This window comes from Eretmochelys imbricata, chromosome 1, assembly GCF_965152235.1.
Source record: "Eretmochelys imbricata isolate rEreImb1 chromosome 1, rEreImb1.hap1, whole genome shotgun sequence".
NCBI classification, from domain to species: Eukaryota; Metazoa; Chordata; order Testudines; family Cheloniidae; genus Eretmochelys; species Eretmochelys imbricata.
The window spans coordinates 112,126,155-112,149,199 of NC_135572.1; the positions used below are offsets into that span (position 1 = coordinate 112,126,155).

Genomic DNA, 23,045 nt, shown 5'->3' on the forward strand with positions numbered 1-23,045 from the left:
GGGTCTGCTGTATATATGTGAGGCAACTTGGATTGCAGTACCTTTATTGTGCAAGTGACACCCAATTATATATCTCTTTTCCATCATTTCTAGAGGATAACTAAGCAGCATTCTGTCTATAGAATGTCTAATGCAGAAAACATGTTTGTTGGAGGAAATAAAAGTAATTCTTTTTCCTCTTGATGGAAATAATTAGTGTGCCATTTGTCACTCATGCTTGTTACTTGGTGCTCTTGTCAGACCCGTGGTTGCTTCTGAATGTTCACGTATCAGCTGTCGTCCAACATATTTTTCCTTGAAACCATGCTTGGCAAGGAGATTGTGATCATTCTTGAATATGATGCTCCCCTTGGTTATCCACCACAATGTCACCTCCAGATTGCAGAGAACTCTACTTGTGTCTAAACAAGCCTGTTCAGAATATGGCTGCTGAGGTGGCGTGCTTCATTTGGGGAGCATAATGCACTTGTGCTTCACATACTGCACTGGCTACCAGTTTATTTGAGTGAAACTCTAAGGCTAGTTTTGCTGAGTTCCCAAACAGTATAGCAAACGGTTAAGGTTGACAAGTAGTACTCCAGACAAAACTTACTATTATAGCCTCATTATTAAAAACTATGGTTATGTTCAGTTAAGTGCATAATTCTGCAGCAAGGTTCATACCACTCATTAACATACACACAGAATTTCTGTCTGAGTAACGAAAACACTAATTCTTCCTCTTAAAGACACCACCCTCCAGTCTTTACTTTTTTTGCCTGACCCTGAGAACCCTTAATTGTGTGAGGAACTCTCTCTCTAAAGGCTTTAGGAAAGTCTCTCTAGATGGTTGTAGGCATATAAAATTTTAAAATAGTACCAGTATAGCTACTGTATCAGCGTAATTCTATTTTTCCTTCATTGTACTTGTCATAAGGGGTTTACATAGTCTGTAGTGTCTGTAAGATGAAACCTTAAACTTCAAGAGTGATCTAGACCTAGGAGGCATACACGTTTGGATACACTAGATCTTTATTTAATGATGCTTGCATGCTTGTTATATCACTTGGTAACAGAGTAAATAACAGTGTGCTTTTTGTGTCTAGGTATGTTGAGGTTATAATAGTATTAAAGAATGGAAAATAATGGCTTTCTCTGTGCTGTTGGTCCAATTAGAAATTTATAAAATATACTTTTTTTTTCCAGAGGACTCTGTGTGGAAGTAAAGTAGTTGCTGGGCAGCAATGGGACAATCAGTTACTTCAGAGGGAATTCTGCTCCAAAAAATTAAAAATTCTGCGCACAGTATTTTAAAATTCTGCATATTTTATTTGTCAAAATAACACAATATAATCACACCACTTTCAATTATTTGCTGACAAGTATTTTGAAATAAATTACAAACATAATTGAAAGTGGTGTGATTATATTGTGTTATTTTGACAATTAAAATATGCAGAATTTTAATATATATATATATTTTTTTTTTGGTGCAGAGTTCCCTCGAGTACCAGGGTTCTGTGTGGTACAATCTGAGTGCGGGCAGCTCAGTGTGGGGGTCTGGATGCGGGGGGAAAATCTGGATGCACAGGGGCTGGATGCAGGGTTCTGGGTGGAAGGGGAATGGGGAAGGGGAGTCCAGGTGAAGGTGGTAAGGGCTCAGTGGGGGAGGGGTGAGGGGGTCAGGGTGCAGCTGACTGGGGTTCAGTGTGGTAGTGGTCTGGGTGTGGGGGGCTCCTGATGCAGGGGGTGAGGCTCAGTTGGGTGGGAGTTCTTGGTGCAGGAGGATCCTGATGCAGGTGGAGGTTGACTGGGGGGGCGGTTCCGGGTGTGGGGAGCTCCCGATGCAGGGGGTGAGGCTTGTGGGGGTTGGAGTTTGGGTGCAGGGGGGGCTCAGTGGGGAGTTCTGGGTACGGGGAAGTCTGGATGTGGGGGGTTCCTGATGCAGGGGGTGAGGCTTGGCAGGGTAGGAGTTCGGGGGGCTTAGTGAGGGGGTTCTGGGTTCAGAAAGCTCCTGATGTGGGGGGGTGTTTGGTGAGGGATGGTTTTTTGCTGAGGGAGGGGTCACTGTACGGGGAGTTGCTGCCCTTGTCCGCCAAGCTCCGTAACTTCCCCCCACAGTGCAGAGCTTCCTGCAGTCAGCAAAAATTTCTGGGGGTTGATCTGACCCAGCCCTGGGTGCTCTGTGCAGGGAAGGGGCAGCTCCACCTCCATCTTCCTCACCCCCTCCCCCCCGGGACTAACATCCCTGGGTGGCCGAGGTATCCCCAGCGCCCCCCGCCCACAGTGATCTACCTCTCCTAGGATGCCCAAACAGATATGTTTGAGTTGCTGGAGAGGGATGAGTGAGCATTGGTGCAGCTTCTTTTTTCTGTCCCACTATCACTGTGTCTCTGTGGGTCACACCTGAGAATACCAAATTCAGGACAGACTGCTGAGAAATAGGGCAGACACATCCCAAAACTGGAGGTTATTCTCCCATAAGATACACCAAACCAGCAACAAAAATAAACTTCTGTTTCACCACACTGGCTAACAAGAAGTCAAAAAAGCAGTCTACTTAGGCATTCCAGTCCTGGATTCAATACCCAGACACTAGACTTAAAGATGAGTGGTTCTTTAAAGCCAATTTAATCAAACAAAAGGGTTCTTCTGATCCCAAAGGATCAGCCACATACCCAGGTCAATATACAACTCAGATCTTACCCAATAATCACACTGTTGTCAATCCTTTAGTATCTAAAATATAAAGGTTTATTTATTTAAAAAAAAAAAGAGAAAGGTGAGAGTTAAAATTGGTTAAAGGAATCAAATACATACAATTGCAAAGTTCTTGGATCAGGCTTGTAGCAGTGATGGAATAAACTGCTGGCTTGTTAAGTCTCTGGTTGCATCCAAATCATTGGAAGGTCCTCAGTCCATTGGTTAGAATGCTTCCATTAGTATAAGTTCATAGTCCAGAGGTTTGAGCAGGAAAGAGACAAAATGGAGATGTTTCCAGCACCTTTTATAGCTTCTCTCAAGTGAAGGGAAACCCATTGTTCTCACTGTGCAAAATTACAGTAACAAGATGGTGTTTGGAGTCAGATGGGCAAGTCACATGTTCATGCATGATTTCACCTAGTCATAGCAGGAAAGTCCACTAAGTGTAGATAGGTGTCTTCCATTGTGAGTTAAGTGTTCTTTAATTGGCCATTCAACTTGAATAGTTCCTTCATAATTTGCTGGCTAAATACCTTGTGGGTGCTACCCAGAAGCAAACATTTGAAATCCAGGTATAGAACCCCGGGCTTTGGAGTGGAGCCTGAAGCAGTGGAGCTGCAGGTTTTTGCCCAGAGCTGGAATGGAACTGGAGCACAGAGAATCTTGACTGCTCCACTACTCTAGTTTTTTTTTTTCATTTTCAATCCAAAATGAAGTATATTTAGCAAGAAAGTTCTAAGGTGCCAAAAAGTTTCAGATTGTACAACAATTGATATTAACATCTACTTTACCACTTTACGTAATATGTCACAGTTGTTCTCACTTCGGCTGAAATCAAGATTTAATGTACAGATACAAAATTACAAAGTTTTTTGGAAATATGTTTTATTAAAGAATCAGATAATTATCAGACATCCGGAACGCTGCAGACTGCTCCCACCCTTGTGCCAAGGTTAGGCGAGTACGTAGTCGCGCAGATTAGTTAGATTAGTATGTGTTGATACACTTTTGTAAGGGTTCATCAACGAGACACGCTGAGTGCTGCGATTACGGAAAAGTGTGACGTGAGACGTGAGATGCGAGACGCAACATTTAAGATATCACAAACAGGTATATTGCCAAAAAAATAATTTTATTTATTGATATATTAAGATATCGCAAGAGATATTAACCCCTTAAGCTCATTTCTCACATGGGCTCCCACTACCAGTACATTTGTTCATTTGTACATGCTCCCGTATCACTCTGGGGGACTTATTTTATATGTCATCTGTTCAACGGTCTTTTGGTAGCGTTGTTTGTAATTTTAAATTTACTGAAAAAGTCGCGTGCAGCAGGCATATAAATATACAGTAAACATTTTTTCATAAATTAGGAGTGATTTTTTTGTGATTGACTGGAAAATGTCCAACACAACTTTGGGGGTGAATCCTTAGGTCATTTTAAGAAAAACCGTTTCTGTGAATACTTATCCTAAAATTCTTACTAAGGGAGCTACAGTCTCTTCAAGAAGGTGATGAAAAGTTAATTTCTGATTAATATCTCAAAAACACTTTAATGAAATTATGTCTGTGTCTTAGCATTAGTATATACTACAATATTACATTATCCAAAATTATTTAAACCATAGGCGTCCTGAACTGGCGGTTGGTCATTTTTATTTCACATTTCAAGAAAGGCTTGTCGTCCACTGCCCTTGGCTACCAGCGGTAATATTATGTTCCATAATAAGTTATTAATTTTTGGTTATTATTTATTATTACATTTAAAATTTATGGTTCCGATGTTGAAAAATAAGTAATAAGTAAAATTGTTTGTATGATTCTAAGCATCTAAGCAAATTAAAATTTTTCAACCGTTTTCTCGGAAATGGTTAATTATACAAAATAAATTAAATTAAGAGTACCATTTTAATGCATGTTTTAGCATTAAATCATATTCCTGGGTCGTATCTGTTAAATAGTTGAAGATTTAAAAAATATTAAATTAAATTGGCCCAGTCCTCCCAGTTCACGACGCCTGTAGTTTAAATAATTTTATTTGAATGATGTTGTATGATAGAACGTTGGAAATAAACTTTAACAGGAAAGTGGATTCAAATTGTAAGCACAGTCCTTTTAATAAAGAGAGCAAATTTTTTGGAAATATGTTTTTCCTTCGTCAGGCTGGAAACATTATACAAGAAAGAACCTGTTATTTTCTCTATCTTGTATAATCTATTCAGGCTGATGAAGCAAAAATGTATTTCTGAAAATGTGCTCCCTTTACTAAAAGGACTGTGCTTGCAATTTGAATCCACTTTCCCGTTAAAGTTTATTTCCAAACTTGTAACGTGTAGCCTCTTTACTTCCCAACAATTAATGTTGTAGAACAGTGATAGCATGTACTAACACTACGGTACATACCAAATTTCATTGATATAGCTTATTAAAGCGTTTTTGAGATATTAATTAAATTTGAAATATTTTCACCGCAAAATTTCATAAGAAAAACTAACTTGCAATTTCTAAATAAAAATTTATATATATTATGTATATTAAAATACTTCTTACTTCATTAAAACTTCAAGAAACATGTTAAAATATTAAAATATACTTTTATAATAATTTTGTGTAAAAAGAAAATGCGATCATTTTTGTCCAAAAAACCCAAAATAATTTCGAAGTACCTTAAGTGGTTAAGATATCACAAGCAGGTATATTATAAAAAAAAGTAATGCTTTTTTTCATTGCTTTTCAAAGATCGTAACAAGAAACATTTGGATGCGGTTGCAGCACAAGAAGATTTGGCCATGGCTTCAACAAAAAAATCAAATCTGCCCCCCATGGTTGATAGCCGATTTATGGAAAAGGATCTCAACGACGTCTTTACTTTTGAATTTGAAAAGCCCAAATTTGGGAAAAGCAAAGAAGAAATCGGCAAGGTGGAAAAGGAAGTGAGTGGCAAGCTCAAAACATTTAGCTTCAAGACAAGTGAAGCAAGTGCAGTGAAAAGTTTCAACTTTTGGCGGCATGTAAAACCTAACCATCCTGAAAACTATGCAGCTCTAGTTACAAAAAAGGACCAGGAAGATGAGGCAAAACAGAAAGCTGATGCGGCTAAACGACATTCATCTGGCTCTTTGAAAACTCCTGGAGAAAAGATTTTTTACAGAGCTTCGTCTAAAAAGAAACCCAAAATTGAGCAAACAAAACTTGACTCATATTTGACGTCCTCAAAGGTTACAGTCACCATGGATGCCAATACTTTCTGTGAAGTGCTGATGGAAATGGTTTGCTTGAGTCCAACACCGCTCACTACTTTCAGACTAAAGAACAAAGGATTCCAAAAATTGTAGGTGAAATTGGTCGGCAGCTTGGTGTTTCGATGGGCACGATACGGTTCGTCATTTAGTTGTCAGCACGGCTAAGTCTGGTTGCAAAGAGCTCAAGAAAGCTTTGGAGCAAAACTTGTGCTACATGAAAATGGATGTGGCAACCCGTGGAAACAGAAATTTTCTTGCAATCAATGCTCAGTACTACGAAGAAGGAAAAGATAAAGCTGGGGTAAAAACCTTGGACATAATTGATACTGAAGGGCGTCACAAGTCTTTGTATGTGAAAAATCAAGTAAAAGCTATTTTAGAAAAATTTGGAAACAGTGAAATGCAAGTGCTGAGCATTTGTGTTGACAATGCAGCAAACATGACGTGTGTGCTGTCAAAAATTTCAGCGAGGACAGTGAAACCATTTCTACCTCTGAGAACAGGGATGTGGACAGAACTGAAGCTATTTTGCCCGATGAAGGAACAAAAGGAATGGATGAAATCGAACTCAACATGGATGCTGCTGCGCAATGGGTTAATGACCCTAGCTTCATACTTCAAACATGGCTTCATGAGGAAGATTCAAAAATCCAACTGATGAGGTGTGGTATTCACACTCTTCAGTTGGCAATTGGGATGGACTGAACAAAGAACATGCGAGGAAATTTCTGGAAAAAATTTGACAAGTCATTGTCAAACTATGAACCCCAAGTATTCGAAGTGTTCTGCTTGATCTACATCGGGTAGCTCAGTCACTGGATACTGTGACTCTCTGGGGTTCAACATTTGCGATGATTGATCGGCTTCTCATTTTTCAATCTTACTGTGAACAAGTGGCTGCTGCTGGAACAAGAGAACTCAAGTTAACAAAAGCTAAATGAACCTGTGAGACCTCTTGGCAAAGCCAAACCAAACAACCATGAATCTTCAAGCTGTCGATGTAACCCCAGGAGTTTTAATGAACGAATGGCGAAAACTGTCAAAATTCTTGCAAGAAAATGGTGGACAAATTGCAGAAGGAATTCTATCCTCCATGCAGAAATGCAAAGAGAAGCTGTTTGACAATATTCATTTCCTTGCTGGAGTTTGTTGACCCACAGTATCGGATTCTTCTTATCTCAAGGGAAATACCAAAGGCAAAGGAAGGGCTCCTTGATATTGCTCGATGACTCGAAAAACAAAATCTATTGCTACATTTGAACTCGGCAAAAGAGGTTGAAGAAAATGAAATACAACAAAAGGAGTCATCAACAATCGAATTTGCAGTTTCGGAAAGTTCACTTCCTTCAGAAATAGCAGGTTGTTCTCAAACTTCCGTCTCCACTCTGAACTTGTTTGAACGTCCATCCCTGAGATGTCTTCAACCATCACAGGGAAATGGAGATAATACAAGCACCAATTCTTCAGAAGATGATGCCTTCAAAACAGAATCAGATGAACAAGAAAGACGCTGGCGAGTTTCTGCGATTCATAATTGTAATAACGTATTATTTGAGAGAAACTTTTGGGAAGATTGTAAGGCAATAGCCTATTGGTAGGCTAAAAGTGAAGTCTGTTTTTGAGGCCATTCACAGCTACCCACACCACATTCAGGCTGCCTGTAGAATTGCTTCGAGTATGCCAACAACTCAAGCTAGTGTAGAGCTACTATTTTTGGCTTTAAAGTCAATTTTAAATCATAGAATCATAGAATATCAGGGTTGGAAGGGACCTCAGGAGGTCATCTAATCCAACCCCCTGCTCAAAGCAGGACCAATCCCCAATTAAATCATCCCAGCCAGGGCTTTGTCAAGCCTGACCTTAAAAACTTCTAAGGAAGGAGATTCTACCACCTCCCTAGGTAACGCATTCCAGTGTTTCACCACCCTCCTAGTGAAAAAGTTTTTCCTACTATCCAACCTAAACCTCCCCCACTGCAACTTGAGACCATTACTCCTTGTCCTGTCCTCTTCTACCACTGAGAATAGTCTAGAACCATCCTCTCTGGAACCACCTCTCAGGTAGTTGAAAGCAACTATCAAATCCCCCCTCATTCTTCTCTTCCGCAGACTAAACAATCCCAGTTCCCTCAGCCTCTCCTCATAAGTCATGTGTTCCAGACCCCTTATCATTTTTGTTGCCCTTCGCTGGACTCTCTCCAATTTATCCACATCCTTCTTGTAGTGTGGGGCCCAAAACTGGACACAGTACTCCAGATGAGGCCTCACCAATGTCGAATAGAGGGGGACGATCATGTCCCTCGATCTGCTGGCAATGCCCCTACTTATACATCCCAAAATGCCATTGGCCTTCTTGGCAACAAGGGCACACTGCTGACTCATATCCAGCTTCTTGTCCACTGTCACCCCTAGGTCCTTTTCCGCAGAACTGCTGCCTAGCCATGATTTGCAGCAGGTTATGAAAGACGACTTGATTACTGCAATAATTTTTTACAGACTGAATTATGAAGGATTCTAGTTTGTATCATTGTTGACATTTAAATTGTTTTAAAAGTCTGAATAAAAATGTTTTTTCAAAATTACAGTATGCACTTTTTTATTTAGTTAAAAATTAATTTGACTCTGAGCGAGGAGCGGAGCTGGAGCAGAGCAATTCAAAAATTTGATTGCTCCAAGTCCCTGATAGAACCAATACTCATAACTTCAAATACAAAAATGATACCTACATGCAAATAGCAAAATCATATTCAGCAAATCATAACCTTTGCATAGACACCTTGCTTGATATAAGTTGTACAAGTTTTGTTGTAATTATATAACCGTGGTAACAACATTGATCTACATGGTCAGTTTTAATCAGAGGAATTTCTGTGGGTGTGACATTTTCTGCTGTGCAGCGGTGGCATAGAATTTCCTTAGGAGTAATCAGTGTTGCTGCTCTTCATATACCCCTAACTTATTCTCCTCCCATTCTTCCATATCCTTCCTACCCTGTCCTTTAGTTTTCAACGTTTATCAGTTAAATATATGAAAGCAGATGCTTGATCTCCATATTTCATTTCTGTTGATCTCAGCTACCCATGCATCTGTATCTGAAATACTGTGATCTTCAGCACTAATGTGTTTTCCATTGAAATCACATTTTAAAACTTACTTTCATCCTTGTTTTGTTCTTGGTTTCATTTTCACCTGTCCTTTCTTTCACTTCATACATTTTGACTTTGTATTATTGTAGGAAATCTTTTAAACGTATTTTTTCCCTCTCGGTATTCCACACTGTCATTTATAACTTTTTACAGATTTTTCTGTTCTTAGTCTCAATTTTCTAACCTTAGTTTTTTCCTTTTCTTTTACTTCCCACCATATTTTCCATTTTAATATCTTTGTTTTAGTTCTATTAGTTTCTACTTAATTTTTCACTTCTTGTTAAACTCTCTACTCCTCATCTTCCCTCTTCACTTTTACCACTGTCTTCCCTTTCCTACCCTTGTGTTCCTCTCTCTACTACTCACCTTCTCTCCCTCATTTTGCTCCACGTTCTTGTTGGGTATTTCCCAGGATAATAAAACTGGTTTATCTAGCATGACCCCTTTCTAGTCTCCATTACTATAGTCCGAAAGAGTTATAACTCATTCTCCTTCAAAATTTTTCCTTTCATATACACCTATAATTTTGTATAAGTGAATTTAAAAAATCTAAATAACTTACTACAGACCTTACTTAAAATTGTCAAAACTAATTTGGAGAGAGAAGGTGGGTGAGGTAATTTCTTTTATTGGACCACATTCAGTTGATGGTGAGAGAGACAAGCTTCCAAACTTACACAGAGTTTGAAAGCTTGTGTCTCTCACCAACAGATGTTGGTCCAATAAAAGATACTTCTCAACTACTTCATTACATGAATTTTATATTATATCTAAATTTCCTTCTATTCCACAGAAACATTGTGTTGTCTCCCTGTTTAATAAAACTGTCACGTATTTTGAAACTGAGGTTAATGAAACACTGTATACTTGTTAAAGAACCCCACGTCATTTCAAGCTTCTGCTACTATTTTCTTTTTATCTTGTATTGGGTCTTTATTACACATTTTGGGTTATGTTGTAGGAAAGAGGAGCTGAGAAGCATGATCTGAAGACTCCAAATATACAGTATGTGTTGCTAATTAAGGGGTGATTTTATGCCACCGAACCTTCATGAAAATGACATATGATAGAAAACTGAGTGAGTTTGTGATGTGATCTTTTAATTATGCCATTAGTTGAGATTGTTTACATTTATTTTACACATTCCAATTGTCCGTCAATGCATGTAATACTGTTCTGATAACTAATCATGCTCTGCCCCTTGTCATTTTTATCAATATCATTCCAAGAATTTTCTACTAGTAAATACTTAAGAGAAAATCTAGAACCATTTTTGCCCTATGTCCTTTCGTAGTCTGTTTAATCTAACATCTTGTTACATTCAGAATTATTTCTGGCAGTCCTGTTTCATGAGGGTCAATATGATTTTTAAATATATTAAAGGCACTATATGAACCTTAGTCTTTTTCCTCACGAAAAAGTGCAGCAAAAATTTAATCATATGTTCATACTTATGTTAACTAGCAATCTAACTCACTACTTTTGTGTCTTCAGTTAGGCCCATTACTCTTAATCTTAAATATTTTAGGAGCATAATAACCTTCCATGCATTTTACGAATAAATTGGAAAGTATTTCATACACAGTTTGTGTGGACTTCTAATTATATACACGTATATGAGACAGCACTGTGATCGCTACTTAGAGATTGTTGAACCTACACAGGTTGTCAAAGCATACAGAGGAGCTGATGTCTGAGGTGGCCACAATTTGTGTGTGTAAAGACCAGTGATCCACTCAAGAAAAACAAACCACCCAAAAGCATTAAGAAAATTGACAGTAAAAAGCTAATAGACAAGATATTGCAGCAGCAATTTCAAACTGAACTGAAGAACCGATTTCAGGTGCTACAAGAGTTAGATACCATAAGAAGTCAACATCCATCTGTCAAGATGGCAGCTGTTTAAAAATAACGCCACAACAACTGCAGCTGGTTTCCAGACAAAGTAACCTAAAATCTGGATAAGTAAAGATATGTGGAACTGTGTGAAAGAAAGGAAACAAGTCAAAGCAAACATAAACAACTCCAGAAAAAGGAGCAGCAAAAAAAATTTTTTTTTTTAAAAAGGACGGAGCAGTGAAAAGCAGTGTGAGAGGAACAAGAGGAAGTCCATGACTAATGTTACCAGTTACTGCTGAAAGAGGTGATTATAAAAACACTTTTTCATTGGTTCAACAAGTTCCTAACTGGCAAATTTACACCATCAGGAGGGCCTGTCAAGGATAAACCAGGAAAGAATAACATAAAAAGAACAAAAAAAGCAAGTGGCAGATCACTTTCCAGGGATGCTAAACAGATCAAGAGTACAAAAAACTATTGGACTTTGACAAAGAAAAAATACCCAGAACTAGACATTGTAACATCTCACATTTCAAAGTGAAAGACATAATAAAGAAAGATAGGCAAGGTGAGTGGGGGAATATCTTTTGTTGGATCAGTTTTTGTTGATGAAAGAGACAAGCATACGCAGCTTCATTTTCACCAACAGAAGTTGGTCCTATAAAAGATATTACCTCCCCTAATTTATGTCTCTAATATCTTGGGACCAACGTGGCTACAACACTGCAAACAACAATAAAAAAGGTTAAAGCTTGAGATAGAGGCATGTGAAGACCAAGACACCAGGGAAATGTTGAAAGCTTGAGGTGAGTCCACTGATAAAATCAACAAATTTGTCCCCAAAGTATGGGACCAGGAAAAGCCTCCAGAACAGTGGGAAATGGCATTATAATCAGATTACCACGGAAAGGTGACCTAAGCAATTGGTAAGGTGTTACACTCCTTTCTTGGTAAAGTCTTCTGCAGTATTGCCTTAAGGAGAATAAAGAAAGTGACTGAGGGTAAGTTAAGGGAGGAGCAGGCTGGTTTTTGACCCAGAAGATTGTCAACCAGATTTTCACCTTAAGAATAATCATTGAAGAGAGCATCAAATGGTTTAAACCACTCAGAGTTCATAGATTTCAAGGAAGTATTTGACAGCTTCCATCACTATTCACTTTGGAACATCTTGTGGTATTATGGCATGCCAATAAAAATGATCATCCTCAAGGCTTTCCATCGTGGTCCAGTGTGCACAATTTAAATAAATGCAGGCTTGAGCGAATGGTTCAGCATGGACATAGGTGTCAAACTATCTCTTCTAAATGACAGCTCAGCCAACATGCATATGAAGACCAAAAGACTGTCCAGCATTTCAAAAACTTTCCAGTTATGAAAAAATAAATTTAATGAGAACCCTAGCAACACCCAACTCAAGCATTAGAAGGCAAAGGAATGCAAGAAGTGAGTCAAAATACAGAAGAACCTCAGAGTTACGCACTAACCAGACAACCACACACTTTGTTCAGAACTGGAAATATGCAATCAGGTAGCATCAGAGACCACCTTCTCCCCCCCCACCCTTCTGTCGAAAAAAAAGCAAATATCGTGCAGTACTTTGTTAAACCTAAACTACTAAAAAAATTTGATAAGGTAAGGAAACTTTCTGTGCTTGTTTCATTTAAATTAAGATGATTTACAAACTGCATTTTTCTTCTGCATAGCAAAGCTTCAAAGCTGTATTAAGTCAGGGTTCACTTGTAAACTTTTGAAAACAACCATAGCGTTTTGTTCAGAGTTGCAAACATTTCAAAGTTACGAACAACCTCCATTCCTGAGGTGTTCGTAACTTTGAGGTTCTACTGTACAAACCTTCACAGTAATGTGCAAGCCAGTGGGGATATCCAGGAGGAGTTAATGTCACAAAGTGGCAATGTGGTAGATGCATTCACCAGCTTAAATCATATTTGGTCACTGCCAATGTACAACTTAAAGACCAAACTAAGAATCTTCAACTCCAAATATTAGTTCTGTCAACATATGGATATGAAAGCCAGAAATCCACCAGTTACACACATGTTTTTATGCTTTTGAAAGCAAATGCCTCAGAATTACCTAATACTAGGTATTAAATTGAATTAATTTATAACAAATGCTGAGATTTTTTTCAGAGTTGAAAAAACCCTTATCTTTAACGTTATCCAGAAGAGGAGATGGAAATATCTGGAACATGTTAAGAATGAAGACATAGCATCGGCCATGGCAGGCATGCCGTTGGGCAGCTGGAGGAAAGCAAACAAGAGGCTGACAGAATCTCTCTGAATGCTCCTCAGCAAGGGAAAACTTATGGAACTCAACAATATTGAGGACGTTCACAGTGTGGCTCGGGATAGATGGGTGTCAGAATCTAGTTTGTGCCCTAAGTGACATGATGGTGTGAGAAGGATTCAGATTTAGAAATGAAAAATTACATGAAATGTTGATTTCTCCCCCTTCCCTCATAATTTGATTATAAACACATTTTAACAATAGTTCTTTTTTAGTTTAGATGGATAAATTTGATTTTTTTCTTTCATCTGTGATGTTTTTTCCTTTAGCATCCTTCATTATGTTAATTATGCTGGAACATGCATTCTGTACAGGATATCATTTGCTTGCTTGTTTATTTGTAACTTCCTTTGTTTTTTAGGCTGTTGAAAACCTCTGTTCTTATAAAGTGTCCCCTACACTGTACAAACAGCTCCGGCAAGTCTGTGAAGATCATGTGAAAGCACAAATTCTTCAGTTCAGAGAATATCCTTTTCTTGTACACAGTACAGTCCCATAATACTCTTAAAATAATTTTATATGGTAACACAACAGCAATTAATAATACAAATGTAAATAAAAGTGTAGATGTTATATAAGCATTCAATATAGATCTTTAAATCAGTCTCACAAAATGCTAGTTACTTGCTTGTCTTAGTTGAATAATTTCTGTGGACCAATAAAATATGAATAGCATTTTCATTGTCATGGTAAAAGTGACTGTCAGCAATGCTTTGTTAACCTCTTTTTAAACAGCCCTTACAGAAGGAGGAGAGTGGTTGCAGGGAGAAAGTTGTACAGCAGTCCAGCTCCCTGGCTTTGAGATAGGGTGTCGGGTATTTTTACCTTTCAAACTCTCTACATGCCACTTAATCCTGGTTTACACTACAGAGTTAGGTTGATGTAAGCCATCTTGCGTCGTCCTTTATGTGCATTTATCTACACTTAAATTTGTCTTCCACTGAGGTAAGTGATGTAGTAACACCACCTCCCCAGGTGGTGTTGAGCCATGGTCAATGTTCTGAGGTCAGCGCAGCATGAATGTAAGCACTGAGGGCTTGTCTTCATTACTGGGATAAGTTGACCTAAATTATGCTACTCCAGCTACTTAGCTTAGGTCGACTTTACCCCGGTGTCCTCACTGCGCTGCGTCAATAGGAGATGCTCTCCAGTCGACTTATCTTTCTCTTCTCAGAGAGCTGGAGAACCAGCGTTGACCAGAGAGCACTCTGCCGTCGATTTAGCAGGTCTTCACTAGACCTGCTAAATTGACACACACTGCATTGATTGCAGCAGCATCAGTCTTCCTGGTAGTGAAGACAAGCCCTGAATTACCTGTGTCAGCCCTAATAGTCCTACAGCAGCTGTGTCCCATAATGTCCAACACTGACTGCTCTGGTCACAGTTGTGAACCCCACTGCCTCGGGGTTACAGAGACTGGAATGCCCCCCTTTCCCTCTTTAAAGCCCTGTACATTTTTGAAATGCCTGCTCCTGATTATCCAGCTTGGCAAGCACATCCAGCAGCTCTTCTTTGTTGTGTGCAACTGTCCAGCGACCGTGCCAGCTACATGCTCCAGATGCACTCCAGCTTGGAGTAGACAGGAGGAATAGGATTTCCTGGGCCTGTGAGGAGAAGAGGCTGTGCAGGTACAGTTGTGGACCAGCTGTGGAAATATGGACATCTATGAGCAGATTGCCTGGAGGATGCAGGAGAGAGGGCCATGATACAGATCACCAGCAGTGCTGGGTGAAAGTGAAGGAACTGCGGCAGGCATATCAGAAGACTAGGAGGCCAACAGTCGATCCAGTTTAGAGTGTGCAGACCTGCCATTTTTACAAAGAGCTGCATGCCATACTCGATGGAGACCCCACTGCCACCCTGCACATCATTGTGGATACCTATGAGGAACCTGAGTCACAGACCCCTGCTGTGAACAGTGAGGGCGAGAAGGAGGGACATGCAATTGGCGGGGGTCCACCTGTGTCACAAGCCAGTACCTGTTTGAGAATCTACCACAGTCCAGTCAGGCCCAGCAGTTGAGCATGGGAAAGCCTGATACAGGGGAAGAAACTTCATGTAAGTGTGTAATTGTATTTCACATTCAATGATGTACTGATAGCTTTGTTCTGTTAAGCTGGGGGTACTATAGACCTTTCATTAATTTACTCCTACTAGAAGAGGTAGGGTTACAACAGAGAGAGAGCTGTCCCCTCTACAATTAGGTGTGGGGACAGACACGCAGAACAGTTTATGTTCAGAGGGATGTCCCTTCAATCCTCCTGCGAGATCTCAGTGAAACTTCCATGGAGGTACTCTGCAATCCTCTCTCGAAGGTTTTTAGGGATCACAGTCTTATTTCTTTCTGTGCAATAGGACGCTTTCCCATGTCTGTTGGCAATATCTTTGGCAGGCATCATTTCTGTAAACTGGGTAGCAGCATGTGGGCCTTCGTGGCTTCAGGACGCCAGTGCTCTCTGTGCCTTTGTCACCCTCGAGCAAGATACCAGCTAAAATCACCACTGCCAATGGAAAAAATGGTGCCAGCATTTAGTGCCATTGCTCTATATGCATAATTTCATGCAACCGAACAATTCCCTCACCTCTGGTGGGTCATACTCATCACAGCTGGTGCTCTGAGTGGTGCTGTGCACAAGCACTCTGAAGAAGAAGTGTCAATAAGCGTGTGTTTAAAACTTTAGGGGAGCAAAGAAAGGGAGTTCTGAATCTTAATTTTCACTTACCATTATGACTGTTCTGGCAATGGTACCTCTGTGTATTTTATTTGTAGTTGCTGCCATTGCAGCCTTAAGGGGTTCCCCCTCTGCACTTGCAGGATGTTTGAGCCAGATCAGGAAGAAAAAAAGAGGACCCGGGAGGACATGTTCAATGAGGTCCTGAAAGCCAGTGCTACATCAGACCATGAGCAAAGGGCCTGGAGGGTGAATAATGCAGACAGCCTGGAGAAAGAAAGAGAATGGATAGGGGAAAGACCTAGGAGTCCTAGCAGGAAAAGAAGAGGGAGATACACCAGGACATAATGGGGCTTCTCTGGCAGCAAATACCGAGGTTGCAGACCCTTATGGACCTAGAGGTTCAATAATCATGGGCTCACTTCCCTATGCAGTCCCTGGAGAACTTCATTACAGCAACTTCCTACATCTTCCTTCAACATTTTTCATGACATCAGACGCTGCATCCCTTCCCCTACCACTCTATCCCATGGGACATTAAGAACAACCACAGCTTCACATACACTGACTGTGAAAGCCACAGTTGGTATGTGTTTAGCTAAAATGGACATAAATGTTCTTTCTGTTCCATAACTTAACTATTTAACATATTTGCTTTTAAATAGCAGAAATTTTTCTTTGCACTGGTTTTGTTACTGAATAAAGTTCTAATCTTTTGGCAAATATTTCATCTTTATTAGTTCACATCATATGCTGCAGAGTGCCTAGCAGTACTAAAAGCACCCACTTGTTATTGCACAGTGTGACACAACTCATAGGATCAGTGACACAGTATAATAATCATAAATGTACAGCAAACACCACAAAATTTCACCAAGCACCACACAATTCCTAACAGGTCCCAAAAAGAACAAGGCCAGGTGGAGCACAGTACACCCCAAAGCACTAGTGTGGCTCATTCTTACAATATTCTTTCAAAGCCTCCCTGAGCCATATAGCTCCATGTTGAGCTCTTCTCGTAGCGCTTGTGTCTGGCTGTTCAAACTCAGCAGACAGACACTCCACCTCTGCCTTCCACCCTGTCAGCATCTTTTCCCCCCCTTTGCTTCACAGATATTACATAGGACAGAGCAGGCAGCTATAACTATTGGGATATTTTTTTCACTGAGATCCAATCTGATGAGTGAAGGGATGCTGGTGTCCCTTCAGTCTACCAAAAGCACATTCAACTGTCATTCAGCACCTGCTGAACTGGTAGTTGAATCTTACCTTGGTGCTGTCAAGGTGGCCAGTGTACAGCTTCGTGAGCAAGGATTAAACTGTGTCCCCCAGAATCACTATGGTATTTCAACATCGCCAATGGTAATCTGCCAGTTGGGAAAGATAGTCCCTGCTTATAGATTTCTGAACAGTCCTGTGATCCATGCACCTTCCCTGACCAGCCAACACTGATGGCTTAGGGAGACGTGAGTTGCTATTGTATTTGAAGGGAAGAGTAGCCACATTTGGATTTCTTCATAAATGGTTTAATGGAACTCCAGAAAGCTTGAATCACCACTAGAGTCTGCTGTTGTGTGAAGTAGCCTCCACAGTAAATTCATGAAGATCTGGGATTTTAGGTGAATCCTGTGTGGGTTTAGTGAGGATTATTTAAGCCCTTGAAAGATTTTTAAAAGAATATAGCTGTTTGAACTATGTCTGATGTAAACCAGTTTAATGGACAAAATTGATTTTTAGACACTTCCTCTCACCTTTCCTCAATGGGAAGGAGAGTTGTGTTTGATATAAGAGGGACTCCTCCTTTAACCTGTCAAAGTTATGTAGTGCAGATGGAAGCTCAGGAGAGCAACGTGAGGTATTCACTCAAAAACTGAGTCATGCCTTTGGAAGAGTTCCCAGCCCTCTGGTGGTCCAGCACTTTTTAGCAGCTGAACTCTGATCTCTAACTTCCAGCACAATTTCATTTGTGTCCAGAGAGCATCTTTACTGAATAACTTGCTGTACAAAAATGTACTGAATAAAGATAAAAAGAAAAGGAATACTTGTGGCACCTTAGAGACTAACCAATTTATTTGAGCATAAGCTTTCGTGAGTTACAGCTCACTTCATCGGATGCGTTCTGTGGAAAGTGTAGAAGATCTTATTATATACACACAAAAAGCATGAAAAAATACCTCCTCCCACCCCACTCTCCTGCTGGTAATAGCTTATCCAAAGTGACCACTCTCCTTATATTGTGTATGATAATCAAGATGGGCCATTTCCAGCACAAATCCAGGGTTTAACAAGAACGTCTCGGGGGGGAGGAAAAAACAAGGGGAAATAGGCTACCTTGCGTAATGACTAAGCCACTCCCAGTCTCTATTCAAGCCTAAGTTAATTGTATCCAATTTGCAAATGAATTCCAATTCAGCAGTTTCTCACTGGAGTCTGGATTTGAAGTTTTTTTGTTGTAAAATAGCGACTTTCATGTCTGTAATTGCGTGACCAGAGAGATTGAAGTGTTTTCCGACTGGTTCATGAATGTTATAATTCTTGACATCTGATTTGTGTCCATTTACTCTTTTACGTAGAGACTGTCCAGTTTGGCCAGTGTACATGGCAGAGGGGCATTGCTGGCACATGATGGCATATATCACATTAGTGGATGTGCAGGTGAACGAGCCTCTGATAGCGTGGCTGATGTTATTAGGCCCTGTGATGTGTCCCCTGAATAGATATGTGGGCACAGTTGGCAACGGGCTTTGTTGCAAGGATAGGTTCCTGGGTTAGTGGTTCTGTTGTGTGGTATGTGGTTGCTGGTGAGTATTTGCTTCAGGTTGGGGGGCTGTCTGTAGGCAAGGCCTGGCCTGTCTCCCACGATTTGTGAGAGTGTTGGGTCATCCTTCAGCTCTCGTCCCCTAACGCCCCTACTCGCGCTATATTGATGACATCTTCATCATCTGGACCCATGGAAAAGAAGCCCTTGAGGAATTCCACCATGACTTCAACAATTTCCATCCCACCATCAACCTCAGCCTGGTCCAGTCCACACAAGAGATCCACTTCCTGGACACTACAGTGCTAATAAATGATGGTCACATAAACACCACCCTATACCGGAAACCTACTGACCGCTATTCCTACCTACATGCCTCCAGCTTTCACCCTGACCACACCACAAGATCCATCGTCTACAGCCAAGCTCTGCGATACAACCGCATTTGCTCCAACCCCTCAGACACAAACACCTACAAGATCTCTATCAAGCATTCTTACAACTACAATACCCACCTGCGGAAGTGAAGAAACTGATTGATAGAGCCAGAAGAGTTCCCAGAAGTCACCTACTACAGGACAGGCCTAACAAAGAAAATAACAGAACGCCACTAGCCGTCACCTTCAGCCCCCAACTAAAACCCCTCCAATGCATTATTAAGGATCTACAACCTATCCTGAAGGATGACCCAAGACTCTCACAAATCTTGGGAGACAGGCCAGTCCTTGCCTACAGACAGTCCCCCAACCTGAAGCAAATATTCACCAGCAACCACATACCACACAACAGAACCACTAACCCAGGAACCTATCCTTGCAACAAAGCTTGTTGCCAACTGTGCCCACATATCTATTCAGGGGACACCATCACAGGGCCTAATAACATCAGCCACGCTATCAGAGGCTCGTTCACCTGCACATCCACTAATGTGATATATGCCATCATGTGCCAGCAATGCCCCCCTGCCATGTACATTGGCCAAACTGGACAGTCTCTACGTAAAAGAGTAAATGGACACAAATCAGATGTCAAGAATTATAACATTCATAAACCAGTCAGAGAACACTTCAATCTCTCTGGTCACGCGATTACAGACATGAAAGTCGCTATTTTACAACAAAAAAATTTCAAATCCAGACTCCAGTGAGAAACTGCTGAATTGGAATTCATTTGCAAATTGGATACAATTAACTTAGGCTTGAATAGAGACTGGGAGTGGCTTAGTCATTATGCAAGGTAGCCTATTTCCCCTTGTTTTTTCTTACCCCCCCCCCCCAAGACGTTCTTGTTAAACCCTGGATTTGTGCTGGAAATGGCCCATCTTGATTATCATACACAATATAAGGAGAGTGGTCACTTTGGATAAGCTATTACCAGCAGGAGAGTGAGTTTGTGTGTGTGTGGGGGGGGGGTTGAGAAAACCTGGATTTGTGCTGGAAATGGCCCAACTTGATTATCATACACATTGTAAGGAGAGTGATCACTTTAGATAAGCTATTACCAGCAGGAGAGTGGGGTGGGAGGAGGTATTTTTTCATGCTTTTTGTGTGTATATAATAAGATCTTCTACACTTTCCACAGCATGTATCCGATGAAGTGAGCTGTAGTTCACGAAAGCTTATGCTCAAATAAATTGGTTAGTCTCTAAGGTGCCACAAGTACTCCTTTTCTTTTTGCGAATACAGACTAACACGGCTGTTACTCTGAAACCTGAATAAAGATAATCACTAGTATCTGGACTCAAAAAGGTGTTGATGAACTAGTTTTCCTTAGCAGGTGTTGCACAGATTCTCTGGACAGTCTTTTATTTTTAAAGAAGGTAAATAAATGCTGGCAAGATCACTGCAGACAAATGGTAAGTTGACTATTTGCTCAAAATGAAAGTCCCTGAGACATCAAAGAAATCTGGTAAATTCTGGGGACATTGTAAAAAATCAGAAGTGGAGAGGGAGTTCAAACAGTCCTTCAGCCTTGACTGAAAGGGAATTTTCTTAAAAAAATCTAATCCCCCTCCCCCCAATTTTTTATTTATTCATTTCACTCCAAACAGTAAGGGGGTCTGCACTTATCCTCCACTTGCAGTTTTTTTTCTGGGTACTTCCTGGTTGCTTTATAAGCAGCATTCAACAGCTCTTGGGTGCTTCCCCAAACTATAAAATTAGAATGGTTCAAAGTTAACATTGAAAGAACAGACAAAACATTAAACTCACAAACACATGGATAATTTCCCTCAAATTGGTTTTGATATCTTCACAGGCAGAAATGTGATATAGGACATTGGGGCATGAATCACTAATAAAATAGTCTTAATTCTCCATATCACTCGTAATGTTTAAATGATAAGATAACGGCACTTTGCAGGGATGGCAGACGGGCAGTTACGAAAATGAAGGAACAAACTGGTTGGCAACGCCAATCTCTGCACTCCTGCCACCCCAAATTAAAAATGCTGCAGGAAAAATTACCGTTCAAAGGTTTTCATGGGAATTTTCTAAACAAAACAAAAGTATTTAATTTAGTTTTCACGTAGTATTCTGAAAAGAAAATTTTATTTCCTCTTAAAATTATATTTTGCTTTGGTTTATGAAAACTAAAAATGTTTGGATTTTCATTTTTTAATTTTTTTTTCGTTTGGAGGTTTTATTCTCCTTTCTCTTTTACTTTTCCCTGTTTTCCACTGGTTTAGAAAAAGAAAAGGTAGGAGGGGAAGACCCCCAACTTATTTACTGCTTTCCTCTGAGAAAACGTTAAGAAAATATGTTTCTTTTCAACAGAACTTAAAAAAAAAAAAATCCAGTCAGAAAATTGAAAAATTTTGTTGAAATTGGAGCTTTCCTGTGAACAGATATTTAGACTAAACCACATTTTTCCAGTGGGAAGATTTTTCAGTCAAAACATATTAACTACACATATCAGAAAGTGAAGAGAAGAGAAGGTGGCAGTATTAAACTTCTATCTCTTCCCTTCCCCCTCCACCCCCAAGAGTGCCAAGTTTCAGTGTGTGGCTTCTTTAGCCACTTCTAATGTAGGTTCTACCATGAAATCTAAGCTGGGAAGAGGTCAGTTTTCCATATTTAATTTTTTTATAAAAGTTAAAATTGGTTGTTGGATGTGAAACTGTTGCTCAGCTAATGGGGGGTGAGGGGAGAGGTGGAAGGGGTCTTAAATAACCTACAGAATCTCTTGCTTAAAAAGAGAAGAGAGATACGGAAAAATTAAGACAACAGATATATTCATATTGATAATGAGAAGTATTTATAACCTTCCCCTATCTTCTCATCACTTTACTGGGAACTGATTTTCATAGGCAAAGGATATGTTTCATAACCCACTTTCTTCCCATCATAAAACTGCTTTTTAAAAATACATTTTTAATGTCCAATTAATAGCAGTACACCACTGCATAATGTGCATTGGAAGTGTATTGGTGCACTTCTTGGGTGGTTGAAGAGTAGAAATAATGCAAAATATTATACCATCTTAATAGCTCTTAAAATTGACTACAGGGTTTGGAATTATTTGTGATACATCTTACAATACAGTTCGTGCTTAGGTAGTATTGGTATCAAGGTCTACAATTTTAAAAAACTTACCTTTTACAAATAATCTGATTTAATACATGCAAAAATTACAATGTGTAATTAAGATGTCTTACAAGTCAATTAACTAACACGGATTCTAATATAAAATACAATCCTGTGTGCTTGTAAACAGGCAAATTGATTCAATCAGTGTTTTACATTTGCAGATCATGATTAGAAGCATTTTCTTATTTTTGGATCGTACATACGTGCTTCAGAATTCATTGCTTCCTTCTATATGGTAGGTATCTGTGTAAGTACACTGCTAACATAATTGTTGAACGTGAATTTATTGTTTTTTGTAAAGATTAAACTTTACTTTTCCCCCCACGATTATTTTGTTTTGTATATGTAACACATGTAATATCTTTCATTTCTGTAAAATTCCCTGTAAATGTATGGAGTTAAATCATGTGTGAGATCAGTTTTTGTCTGGGAATGTTATATAAATCAAGTTATATTTCTGATTTTTTTTATTAATTTTTAATATTTATACAGGGATCTGGGGCTAGAGCTTTTTAGAAAGCACATTATTAGTGATAAACTAGTTCAAAACAAGACCATTGACGGAATCCTCCTCCTGATTGAACGGGAACGGAATGGTGAAACTGTGGACAGAAGCCTTTTACGAAGTCTGTTAAGCATGCTGTCTGATCTACAGGTCAGTATAGCAAACCTTACTAATAGCTGCCATGCTTAAAGGCAGACACAAACTGTGGACCTTTCTAATTCTTCTGGTCCTACAGGAATAACTTTTTTCTAATTAACATGTGCTTTGGAATTAAAACCATATTTACCATGTATTTAGGATTATGAT

The 23,045-nt window shown here is 39.7% G+C and overlaps 2 protein-coding genes across 2 annotated transcripts in view; both read left to right on the forward strand.

The window, feature by feature from the left end:
* Positions 1-23,045, forward strand: part of CUL4A (cullin 4A) — a 92,102-nt gene that overhangs the window by 8,021 nt on the left and 61,036 nt on the right. Inside the window, exons 3-6 of the mRNA XM_077813726.1 lie at positions 13,579-13,682; positions 20,433-20,502; positions 22,396-22,469; positions 22,727-22,889. Of these exons, the coding sequence (XP_077669852.1) occupies positions 13,579-13,682; positions 20,433-20,502; positions 22,396-22,469; positions 22,727-22,889 (411 nt within the window). The remainder of the gene's footprint in view (positions 1-13,578; positions 13,683-20,432; positions 20,503-22,395; positions 22,470-22,726; positions 22,890-23,045) is intronic.
* LOC144263126 (uncharacterized) lies at positions 3,491-7,840 on the forward strand. The gene is made up of 2 exons (XM_077813821.1): positions 3,491-3,792; positions 5,424-7,840. Exons 1-2 carry the CDS (start codon positions 3,759-3,761, stop codon positions 6,017-6,019), a joined length of 630 nt encoding a protein of 209 aa, XP_077669947.1. The 5' UTR covers positions 3,491-3,758; the 3' UTR covers positions 6,020-7,840.

Coding starts and splice junctions, on each gene's coding strand:
- LOC144263126 (XM_077813821.1), top strand. CDS start 3,759: ATGCGAGACGCAACATTTAAGATATCACAAACAG. Junction 3,793..5,423: donor ATTTAAGATATCACAAACAG/GTATATTGCCAA, acceptor TGCTTTTCAAAG/ATCGTAACAAGAAACATTTG.